This window comes from Balaenoptera borealis (genome assembly GCF_965194805.1).
Source record: "Balaenoptera borealis genome assembly, chromosome: 14".
Taxonomy (NCBI): domain Eukaryota; kingdom Metazoa; phylum Chordata; class Mammalia; order Artiodactyla; family Balaenopteridae; genus Balaenoptera; species Balaenoptera borealis.
The window spans coordinates 75,525,818-75,538,410 of record NC_138875.1 but is presented as its reverse complement, the minus strand read 5'-3'; the positions used below and the strand labels follow the sequence as shown (position 1 = coordinate 75,538,410).

General features: G+C 48.3%; 1 protein-coding gene across 1 annotated transcript in view; it reads right to left on the bottom strand.

Annotated features, from left to right (window-relative positions):
* ALDH2 (aldehyde dehydrogenase 2 family member) overlaps window positions 1-12,593 on the bottom strand; it is a 29,551-nt gene that overhangs the window by 4,753 nt on the left and 12,205 nt on the right. The window contains exons 3-10 of the mRNA XM_082353691.1: window positions 11,931-12,071; window positions 10,711-10,790; window positions 8,450-8,561; window positions 7,815-7,943; window positions 7,265-7,378; window positions 4,981-5,083; window positions 4,192-4,376; window positions 1,649-1,813 (exon numbers count right to left, since the gene is read on the bottom strand). Of these exons, the coding sequence (XP_082209817.1) occupies window positions 1,649-1,813; window positions 4,192-4,376; window positions 4,981-5,083; window positions 7,265-7,378; window positions 7,815-7,943; window positions 8,450-8,561; window positions 10,711-10,790; window positions 11,931-12,071 (1,029 nt within the window). The remainder of the gene's footprint in view (window positions 1-1,648; window positions 1,814-4,191; window positions 4,377-4,980; window positions 5,084-7,264; window positions 7,379-7,814; window positions 7,944-8,449; window positions 8,562-10,710; window positions 10,791-11,930; window positions 12,072-12,593) is intronic.

Here is a 12,593-nt window from a genome sequence, read left to right as displayed (position 1 = left end):
GGGGACCTTCTATGTGCCATGGACCTTACATACCTTATCTTATTTCTAAACAGTCCTGTGAGGTAGGGGCTTGCACTGACAGGTCACATGGAGATTTAGTTTCAAAGAATTTCAGTCATTCAGCAACACTAGATGCTGAAGAAAAAGCTATGAACAAAATAGGGTCTCTGATCTCAAGATGCTCTGAGTTTATCTTATACTTTCCCTGCCCTATTTCTGAGCCATTTCTTCAAGGCATCCTGGTTCCTTTTAGTGGGCTTTAGTGGGCTTTGGAAACCAAAACATGGGAGCTAGGTGTGCTTGTTGCGGTTGGGGTGTGGCTGCTCTCAGCCCTATCAGGGGAGAGACCCCGGGGAACAGATCCTGATGTAATCAAGTGATTGGCATGTGACCGTGACAAGTGGTGGGAGCCCAGAGGAGCTACCTGGCCTGAGTGGTGGGAGGCAGGGGATCAGCGAAGGCCTCAAGAGGTGATAGTCAAGCTGTGACACCACACGAGCAGAAACTAGCCAAACCAGAGTGAGGGTGAGGAGCAGGGAGGAGGGAAATGGAGTTCCAGGCACCGGCACACGCAGCACCCATTCTTAAAAAATCCCATTCTCCACTAAAAGGAACTAGGACTTCTTGAAGAAATGACTGATTCTAGGACTGGGTGGAGAGTGTCAAGACGGAGGTGCGAGAAGACTGCCAGGAGCCCATCATGGTTGGAGCAAGGACTGCGAGACGGGGCATCTTGCACTTTGGGCACTAGCAAAGCAAAGGCAGCCCCTGCCCTTCTAGAAAATGGATATTTTCCATTACCATCAAGATTAAAAAAAAAAAAAAAAAGCATCAAAGTAGTCATGATGGGAAAAGAGGCAGAACTCTGTTGTACTCTCTTACCCTGATTTTGCATTTTAATATTATTTTATTTTGAATTATCCATGAAAGGGGGTGGCAGTATAATGTTTTCCCTGCATAGGGCCGCTAAAGGGCTTCATCCTGCTGGGGGAAGTGGAGTGAGTCTGAAATCCACAAGGGCAGAGTACACATGTCAGATACCCCTGATCTCCAGTGTCTGCAGAGCACCTTTCACATAGTAGGAATTCAAAAATTATTTGTGGGAAGGGATATGGGGATATATGTATACGTATAGCTGATTCACTTTGTTATAAAGCAGAAACTAACACACCATTGTAAAGCAATTATACTCCAATAAAGATGTTAAAAACAAATTTTGTGAAATGAACGAACGAATGACATGGAGCTGCTGCCCTAGGTTCGTAATCAGTGCCAAGGGGGAGAGAAGATCAAGGGACTCTTGCCATGTGGGGAAGTCAGCCCTTTGATCTAGTCCAGTGTCTGCTCACATGAAGGCCATGAGAAGGGCCGGGAAGAGTCATTCCTTGACTCACAGCTCGCAGGGACGAGAACACACAGGACCTGTAGGCTCTGCCGGGGAATTCAGACGTTCTCCCCAACCACTGGCAGCCATAAGAGGCTGAAGAGGAGAGGCACAAGATCAGACGTGAACTGCAAATCATTTGTCTTATGCATAGAGCCAGGATTTGGCCCAAGGCCAGCGGATGGGTCCTGGGTCAAGATGCTGGACTGAACTGTCCGCTTCTCCTCCTAGGAGCACTCCCTCGAGCACTGGAGCCATGCCTACCTCCTCCTTTGCGATGGTCATGCCATCCTGCACGTCTCCAAACACGGTGGGCTGGATGAAGTAGCCACGGTCAGCAGCCGCCCCTCCACCACACAGCAGCTTCGCCCCCTCCTCCTTCCCAGATTTGATGTAGCCAAGGACTTTCTTAAACTGAGTTTCATCCACCTGAGGGAGAAGGAACCCAGAGTTACGGAGATGCTACAGCCATACCTCTCCCAGCTGCAGGCTTAGAACCACACAGGCAAGAAGACAACTGGGAAATGGGCCAGATCATGAATAAGCAAGGCCAGAAACATAAGAATAGATTCCTCCAGACTCATTAGCCCTCAAAGAAATGAATATCAAGCCCACTGTTTTTGTTTTTCAAATATGAGATTACTAAAAATTTTAAATAGTAAGAAAATACATTGATGCCAAGGGTATGTTGCATACTCTGTAATATTCATACATTATTAGAAGGACTGATACAACATTATAGGTCAATTACACCTCAATTTAAAAAAAAAGAGAAAGGACTGTAAGCTGGTACAGCTCTTCGGGCAAATGGCTTATTAATATCAGACAAAAAATTAGATGTTCATATCCTCTGACCCAGCTATTTAACTTCCAGGAATTTATTCTACATGTGACAAAGGGACCTGAACAAGGATAGTCACTGGGGAACATCTTACAGAAGCAAAAAGTGGAAACAATCCCAACTATGCATCAGTAGAGGAGCTGGTTAATATGGCACATCCATATATTGGCATCATTAACAACAGATCTGTCCACTGACTGACACAGAAAGACAGCCTAAGATGTTCTGTAAAGAGGGGGGAAGCTTGTAGGATGATATATATTATATGACCCTACTTTTGTTCAAACAAACATGCCAAAATGTAACTGTGTGTATGTGGTTACCTACGAGGAATAGACATGAAGGGGACAAGGGGATCTTATTTTTTACTTTAAACTCTTTTTTATGTAGTTTTTAATACAAATTTGTATTACCTTAATTATATAGCCACAAACCACAAAGAAGAATGAGAGAAAAAAAGACGTTGGGATTCACAGCAGCACTATTCACAATAGCTAAAAAGTAGAAACAACCCAAGGGTCTATCAACAGATGAATGGATAAAGAAAATGTGGCCTATCCATTCAGTAGCATGTTATTCAGCCATGAAAAGTAATGAGCCATCAAGTCACGAAAAGACATAGAGGAAACTTAAATGTACATTGCTAAGTAAAAGAAGGCAATCTGGGGAAAAAAAAAAGAAAAAGAGGAAGAAGCCTAATCTGAAAAGGCTACAGACTATATGATTCCAACTATATGCCATTCTGGAAAAGACAAAACTATAGAGACAGTAAAAAGATCAGTGGTTGCAAGGGTTTAGGGGGAGGGAGGAATGAACTGGTGGAGCACAGGAGATTTTTAGGGCACTGAAACTATTCTGTGTGATACCGTAATCATGGGTACATGCCTTGATTCATTTGTCAAAACCCACAGAATGTACAACACCAGGAGTGAACCCTAATGTAAACTATGGACTTCATTTAATAATAATATATCAATATTGGCTCATCAAATTATAACAAATGTATCACACCAATGCAAGATATTAATAATAGGAGAAACTAGGGGATGGGGAGGTTAGGGGATATATGGGAACTCTGTAGTTTCTGCTCATTTTTCTAAAAAAATAGAATCTATTAATTAAAAGAAAAAAAAAGGCTGCCTTGGCCAGCACTGGAGCCTGGGGAGTAGACACAAGGAACGCAGACGCCCCCAGGACAATGAAGCCTGCAGAGAGGCCCCCGTTGGCCCCAGAAGTGGGCTCAGGGCCGCGTGCAAGGGATTTGTGGGAGGAAGCATCCCTGACCCAGTGGATTCCTCAGCCCTGGGAGGAGGAGGCTGGAGGAGGCCAGCACAGGGCTCTGTGGAGAGTGAGCCCAAGACAGGCTAGGTCTAAGGCCAATGCTGGAAAAAGGATCAGGATGTGAGAGGAAGTGGTGGGGTGAGGCACTGTGTTTCCTTTTGTTATAATTATTATTGACTATATTTTTATTAGTTAAAATGAATACATGCTCATGGAAAAAAAAAAAATTTTTTTTATATTTTAAATCAAACAGCTCAGAAGAGTATAAAGTGAAATGAAGTCCCTCTGCTACCACGGCCCTCCGCCCTCCTCCCAGAGGTAACTGCGATTAACAGGTATGCGTGTGTCTTTCTGGTAGATGCATTTATATGGATGGCCAAGGTCCAGGAAACATGCATTCCCTTTCTCACAGCCATTCCTCCTATTTATTATGTGTATGTAATTTACAAAGGGCTTTCCATTATTAATTTCCACTTCACGGCCACTCTGTGAGTTACAAAGGGCAGGCTTTATGGATGAGAGAATGGTGGCTCAGAGACAGCATGTGGCTTCCCAAGGGCACACAGCTGGTACCTGGCAGAGCTGAGACTTGAAGCCAGGCCTGCCGGATTCAGAGTCCAAGGCCCTTTCCGCTTCTCCATGGTGGCTCCGGACACCGAGACCTGCGTGCAACCACGGGGCTTACCTGCGGCCCCTGCTCAGTCTGGCTGTCAAAGGGGTTCCCGACCACACGAGACCTGGCCCGGGCAACACTCCGCTCCACAAACTTGGCATAAATGTCCTCCTGCACAAAGGTCCGGGAGCCTGCACAGCAGCACTGGCCCTGGTTGAAGAACAGGGCGAAGTGGGCCTGCTCCACAGCCCAGTCCACTGCAGAGGCAGAAGGCAACCATGAGAAGAGGATAAGGAGGAGCCTGGCCCCGGTGGCTGCTACCCTTAACCCGTTAACACTACCAACAGCGTTCGTGCCTGCTGGGTGCCAGACTCTGTGTGGGAACAAGGCAGGGCCGATCGCTCCCTTCTCTGAGTGTGGAGACCAAGTGGCAGATAGACACGAAAGAGAGTGGTCATCACCCACTGTGGTAATGGAGCCAAGGGCGGCTGGAGGACCAAACCAGCTGGCCTATGGCCATCAGGGAAGACTCCCTCAAGGAGGACGAATCTGGGAGCACCTCAGCAGGACCAGGAAAAGGGATGTGATGGAAGAAAAGTAGTCTAATCTGAAAGCATGCTGCAAGCTTGTGCAAGTGAGTATCTCAGCCTGGCTGGATTATAGGGAGCAGAGAGGAGAAAGGCTGGGGGAGAGGCCACATCGTGTAGGCCAGAGGGCCATGCTGAGGAGTCTTACTTTCATCCTGAGGCCCTGGGGGCAGAAACCAAAAACGAGGGATGCTGAGGATTGCGGAACTGAGTGGGACCACAGAATACAGAGCTAGTGGCAGGTTGATATCAGACCTCCCCCCTGAAAACTTACTGTCAGCATCTGACATGATGATATTGGGACTCTTTCCTCCTAGCTCCAGGGTCACTCTCTTGAGGTTACTGTTCCCCGCAGCAGTCTGGATTAGGTGGCCAACCTATAGGGAAGCAGGAACAGAAACAAACTCAGCGGAGGAAAACAAAACCAAATGTTCTCAGACACACAGAACAGAAGCCCCCACAACCTGAGGGAGTAGCTGGACTACAAGAGACCTGGAGAATTTCACCAAATCTGGCCATTCACTTACCATCACTGCCCCATCCTCTGAGCTCCTAGGGTGACCATGACAGTAACGACACGAGCAGGGTCATTGCTGTGTGGCTTCTACACTCAGCACCACCTACATACCAGACACTGTGCTAAGTGTTTTGTGTGCATTAAGTTCAACCCTCACAACAACCTCAGAGGTAGGGCCGACTCTTTCCCTTGATATAGAAATGTGGGAGCTATAGCTCAGAGTGGTCAAGTCACTTGCCCAAAGTCACACAGTAAATGTGGAATCAGAATTCACATTTGGGCAAACTGCATCCAGCACCAGTTCAGACCTGCTATCCTGCCTCATTCTCAGTGTTTTAAATGGTATCTCCTAGCACAGGGCAAGGATGGGGTGCTTCTCACCTCCATATTCCAATAGCCTGGTACAAAGACACCCCTGTGCTTATCTGTTGAATGAACACACATACCGTGGTCAAGAAACCATCCCATCTGACTTCCCCGGTGGCGCAGTGGTTAAGAATCCACCTGCCAATGCAGGGGACACGGGTACGAGCCCTGGTCCAGGAAGATCCCACATGCCGCGGAGCAACTAAGCCCATATGCCACAACTACTGAAGCCCGCGCGCCTAGAGCCCACGAGCCACAACTACTGAAGCCCGCACCTAGAGCCCGTGCTCCGCAACAAGAGAAGCCACTGCAATAAGAAGCCCGCGCACTGCAACGAAGAGTAGCCCCCGCTCACTGCAGCTAGAGAAAGCCCGCGCACAGCAACGAAGACCCAACACAGCCAAAAATAAATTAATTAATTAATTAAAAAAAAAAAAAAGAAAGAAAGAAACCATCCCATCTGTAAGATTCTCAACATCCCCTTGAGGCATTAATTTAGGTGGTGACTAAGCCAAGAAAGAGCCTGGACTGTGTCATCTAGGCCACAGTTCTGCCCTCCCGCAACCGCCATCTCTGCGTACAGAATGAACATCTGAAGGTATCTTTACCTCGAGGATCATTTTAAAGATCACCTTTATTATACTATTCAGCATGCCTTCTCTAAAGTCATGCAATGAAGCCTTCCAAGAATTCAAGGATAGAAAAAGGAATTTTGTCCCTGCTTTCAAGGTGATTATGTTTAAGGAATCCCCAGGCATATTATATGTCTTTGTCTCTCCGGGGCCTGGCACAGAGCAGCACTCACTCATTCATTCATTCATTCACTCACTGAGCACTTACTCTGGGCTAGACTTTTGCTGAATACATCATAAGCTTTATCTCACTCTGGCCAACCCCGGGAGGTGGGCACAGTTATTATCCCTATTTTACAGGTGGGGACAAGGAGGCTTTAGGAGGCTGACTTGCCTAAGGTCGCATAGCTAAGTAAGTGCTGCTGAAACAGTTAGTTTGACTCCAAAGCGCATTATCTTCCCCACTACAGCACACCCACTGTCTGTACTGCATAGATACTGCCATCCTCATTTTAAACACAATGAATGGAGCCCCCAAAGACACTCAGTGAATTGCCTCATGTCATAATGGCAAGGCTGGGATTTGAACTCATGTCTCCCTGAAGCCCACTCTCTTTAATCGCCAGGGCAGTGCCAGTCAAGGAGTCTGACACGGCCGAGGTGCTTTGACCTTGGGCAGGCAGTCAGCTCTGGGCTTTATAAAGTCTAGACAGTCCTGGCCTCTTTATCCCACATGGGGTGCCAGGCCACCCCCTACAGCAGCTGGAGTATCAACCAATCCACAAAGGGCTCCACCCTGATGGTCCCTGCTGGCACACACGGGGCCCCTCACTTGAGCTACGCAGGCAGTGCTGGGGCAGACCCCCATGCAGTACCCAGAGGCTAATCTTATTTTACTTTATTTTAGCTGCGCTGCACGGCTTGCGGGATCTTAGTTCCCCAACCAGGGACTGAACCTGGGCCACAGCGGTGAAAGCGCTGAGCCCTAACCACTGGACCGCCAGGAAAGTCCCCCAGAGGTTGGTCTTGAACGCATCATCCTTTGAGGACTGGGGGCACTTGAGCCAAACATACCACAAGCTTGAGGTCCTAGGATGCCTTACCTCAGTGGAGCCTGTGAAGGCCACTTTGTCCACATCCTCATGGGAGGCGATGGCGGCCCCAGCCGTGGGGCCAAATCCAGGTATGATATTGACCACGCCAGGAGGAAAGCCGGCCTGTAGGCAAACACCAGGGACACTGGGAGTCGTTCTCCCGCTACAAAGGGTCTGGACAGAAGAATACACATCCCCTCCCAGAAGCTGAGGCAGTCTGCCCAGCACACAGGTGAGCAGTCTTACCGGGTACTGCTCAGGAATTCTAAATGGTGCAGCAAGAAGCCTGTTTTGTGGGATTCCCTGTGCCCTTTGCCCCTGCCCCCATGGCACTCACTTAGAATGGTTTTCATTCTCCAGAGGGGTCTTGCAGTGAAACCCAGTGTAGAAGAGAGGTGGTGCGGGTCACTTCGGCTGAAGTGTGATGAGCAGGGATGAGGGGGGTTCAGTCCCTTCTCTCCAAATACCCACCCCCACTACGGGGGCCCCTCATCAGCAGTCCTATAGAGCAAGCCTCTACAAAGGCATATAGAGGTCAAGATGGACGCAAGCCACGCACCTCCTTAATCAAGTTGGCCACATAGAGGGCAGTGAGTGGAGTCTGCTCAGCCACCTTCATCACAACCACGTTTCCAGTCGCCAAGGCTGGGCCCAGTTTCCATGCTTGCATCAAGAGCGGGAAGTTCCACTGCAATCAACAACAGCCACTCCCGAAATCTCAGCCGAGAGCTGCACTGGCAGCAGCAAGTGGCAGCCGGAGAGCAGAAGCAACACCAGGTTCTCTGAGCCTCTCGTGTTCCCCTCACAGCTCAATTGTAGGTTTAAGACAGATGAACAAGGCAGGTGGTGGATGATGATATTAGTGACTCGCATTCATGCTTTTCCATACTAGGCACCATGCTACATCACCGCATTCAATCCTCCCTACTGCCCTAAGACAGCTACTATCACTTCCACTTTTCAGATAAGGAAACCAAGTCCTAGGGGGATAAGTGACTTGCCCAAGGTCACAGAGTTCACCCGTGGCAGCGCTGGTTGGCTTTGTTAAAGACCATGTTCTCAACCACTGCCCAGGCCGCCTTCCAACATCACCCCACAGACCCTCCCACCTTGGCAATGAACCTGCCCAAGATTGCTGCCTCTCACAGCACTCCTGATAAACCTTCATTTGTTTATTACGAGTCTAACACTCACCGGGATGATCTGCCCGCACACTCCCACAGGTTCATGGCGAGTGTAGCTGAAGTAGTCCCCATCGATGGGAATGGTTTTCCCGTGGTACTTATCAGCCCAGCCGGCATAGTAACTTAAAAAAAAAAAAAATCCAAACTCAATCAATGACTGTCAGGGACCCCTGTAAACTCTAGCAGAAAGAGAAGACTCAAACTGGTCCAACTGGGTCTTTCTGATAATTGCCCTTGCTCTGGGCTTATTTCCAGAAAGACTTAACTAACTGCTAGGGTCACAATAATTCATTCTCGGTAACTAACCTCTAAGTCTCAGAATCACCTGGGGTGCTCATAAAAAACACCAAATTCCAGGTACCCACTTCTGACCTACTCAACTGACTCTCTGGGGCTGATGCCCAGGAATCAGTATTTTTAATAAACATTCAGATTTATTAAACTGTGACTGTCGCACCAGCCCAGCACCACAGATTAGCATCTGAGAACCATGGATCGACTCTAGTGGGAAAGTGCAAACCCATCTAACAGCTGGCACTTGCTGTGTGCAGAGCATCATACTAAGACTGAGTGAACAGTGACCAGAAACAAATCAATGACTGGGTCCCAACCCTGTAAAGCTTACCATCCAGACACACAGGGACACAAATGGCAAAAACACAGCAAATTAGAGCTGGGGGGAAAAGAAGAGTCATGTGTTTATAGTATGTGATGATTTTCAGGGAAGTAGGAAAAATGAAAGATGGGGGAGAGATGCAACATGCAGTGTAAAAGAGAGATTTCTGAAATGAATGTGTCTGCTGAGGTTAGCCTGAGACCAGACTTGACCTGGGTGTGAACACAGGTTTGTGACGCCAGGGAGAAAAATAGCCACGGAGTTGCCAATCTGTACAAATTAAGGCATCACTGCTCCCTTCTTCCCAGGTCTGTATTACGTGTGTTTGCATGCCTCAGAACAGGTATTTAATGAGCACAGAGGCACTCTGCTAAAACTCGGGAAGGCCTGGGGCTCTGCCTGCTGTTCACCAGGCTGCTCCCTCTGGGGCGTCCTTGCAGAGCGTTCTCAATCTTGGCACTGCTGCCATTTGGGGCTGGAAAATTCTTTGCTGTGGGGGGCTGTCCTGTGCACTGCAGGATTTTTAAAGCATCCCTGGCCTCTATGCACTAGATGCCAGTAGCACCCCTCCCTCCCAGTTGTGACAACCAAAAATGTCTCCAGACATTAGCCACTGTCCCCTGGGAGACGCAATTGCCCTGGCTGAGAAACCCTGTTATGGGGGATAACTACTGTTTTGTTGTCCAACCCATACTTTTCTGGCACTGCTTCTTTCCCTCCACCTCTGTCCACATGGTCACGGAGGAACAGCCATTATTTGAACAATGATCTGTCCACCTGAACCACATCTGGTCAGACTCAAGGCCAGCCAATCAGGGCCCCCGTTCCAGGAATTTGGCACGAGGACTAAGGGACTGCAGCTTAGTCTGGCTGGAATCACTCATACAGCAGCCAGCCCAGGTGTGAGCAACCAGGTTCCAACATGCAGACTGGCCCCAGGAGAGGCCAGCGTAGTTGAGAGAAGAAGGAAGCAAGTAGGCAGCAGTTAGACTCAATGGCCTTCTGGATTTCAGACCCCTCACTCTCCACAGTTGCCCAAGTTAGGCTGAGTGAGTTCCTGTTACCTATGACCCAAGGGCTCTGGCAAAGCTCTTATTCCTCATCTTTTATTTCTTGGTTATTAAAACGTTTATGATTAAACTAAACCCAAAGCTAGCAAGAGGAAGCAAATAATGAAGATCAGAGCAGAGATAGGTGAAATGAAAAACAGAAAAACAACAGAGAGAATCAACAAATCCACAAGCTGGTTCTTTGAAAACATTCACTAAATTGACAAACCTTTAGCCAGACTAAGGAAAAAAGGGAGAAGCACAAATAACTAAAATCAGAAATGGAAGTGGGGACATTATAATTATAAAAACGAGATAAAAACGATTATAAAAGATTACTATGTGCAACTGTAGTCAACAAATTAGATAACCTAGAAGAAATGGACAAATTCCAACTAACATATAAATTACCAAAACTGAAAGAGAAAATGTGTATGAGTCAATTACAGTTTTGTATTGAGGGATGATTCCCAGGAGATGGAGTCTAACTAGAATAGTTTCTCCCACTCCTGTGATCCTTTTACACTGTTCTGTTTCCACCCCTCCAGCAACACTCCCTCCCCTGTGGCACGGCCAAAACAAAGAACAGGAAGCCTGAGCCCATACCGGAGACATCTGAGAACCATGTCCAAATCCACCAGGTAGGAAATGACATAGGGCTTGCCGTTGTCCAGGGTCTCCAAGGCCTGAGCAAAGAGAAAAAGATCAACACGGACAGGCGGGCACAGGAATGAACCAGCAAATCGGGTGACGAACAGCATTGAGGCTCAGCATGGTCTGAGAAGGGCTGGTGGCCCCTTTGTGCTGAATTCTGAGGCATTTCTGGGCCTCTTCAATGGCAGGGAGCAAGAGGAAGGGGATGGGAGGAAGGATGCACCAACTTCTCATTCAATCATTTCACTGACATTTTTTTCAAGCTTCTACTCTATGGCGGATCCAGGTGCTAGGCATACAGAGGCGATCATGGAGCTTATAGAACAAAAAGCCTTTGTAAAGCAATTATACTCCAATAAAGACGTTTAAAAAAAAAAAAAAAGAGCAAAAACCCAGCAAATAATGACATGAATTAGTCACAAGTGTTAAGAGTGTTAGAAAGTGCCCAACCCAGTTGGAGAAACTCCAGCCTGAGAAGCACCCTTTAGGCTGAAACCTGAAGGATATGTAGGAGGAACGAGGCAAAGGGGAAGGTATGAATGGTGACAAAGGGAAGAGTACCCTGGGCAGAGGAAACAGCATGTGCAAAGGCCCAAAGCTTGGCAGTGAAGGAGCTGAGGGAAAGCTGCTGAGTTGAGCTGTGTGTGTGAGAGCCATAGTTGGGAGATAGAGCCAGATCAGGGAAGGCCTAGTAGATCATGTTGAGGGAACAGGGCTTTATCCTAAGGACACAGGATGCGATGGAAGGCTTAAGAGCAGAGTGCCATGGTATAATTTGCCTTCTAGAAGCTTCACTCTGGCTGCTATGTGCAGTATGGACTGGGGGAGGAGAGGGTATTGCCTCCTGGTTTCTTCTGCCTCTTGCAGACGGGGAGGAGGCCCACCACACAGAGAGGGTCTGGGAGAGGTGTCCATCCCTCTGGGGGGTCTCTCTCCAGGAAGGCTTCCCCATCATAGCCCCCTCCCCACCCCAGTCTCCTCCTTTCTTAGCCAAACCCACTGCATCAAGGGAAACACTAAGAGGCTTCCCAGGTTGGCACAGGAGGGTACCCCAAAGGTGTCCAGCCTACGCCATTCTGGCCAGTTACTTGTCAGCAAGGCAATCCTTTCCTGGCTATCGTGGGATGTCCATTCGCCATGTGGGATGAGAGGGGAGGGGGCGGAGAACTTACTGCCAGGTAGGTCCGGTCCCGCTCAATGAGATCAGCCAGGCGGTTCAGCAGCCAGCCCCTTTTGGACGCATCCATGCGGCGCCAGGGCGAGCCCAGCTGGAATGCAGCCCGGGCAGCCTTCACTGCCCTGTCCACGTCTTCCTGGAAAAAACCCACCGAGGTACTTCAGGCCTTCTCAGCAATAACCACCTCCAAATGCCTCCTGCCCCGCTGCCGAACGTGCCCACAGGAGCTTCAATCAATGCCTGTGTGGAAACTGCCCCAAACAGTTCCTCCCAGCCTCAAAAGGGCTCTGTTTGACCAGCTTCAGAATTAAATGACTGGGCTTCTCTCCTTCCCAGCAGTCATGGTGGGAATGAGGATCCTGATGGTTTCCATTTCTGGATTTCCATTTCAAAATCCCCCAAAGAGTTAACGTAGGGAGAGGCACTCAGGGATCAGCACTTAGAAACTGGCCATTTTTCCCCTCTTCCTTTCAAAACAAGCCCAGTGAAATTAACCATTCCTTCTGAGATGACTGGCAGTCTCCAACTAATGCAGGTTTAACCAGCTTCCCTCTCCTTGGGAAAGCAATAAAATCAACACAGCTAGCATTTTCCATATAGGGAGATGTGTATCAGGAGGTAGGGAGCATGGTTTTCATTAATATTAAATACATTTACC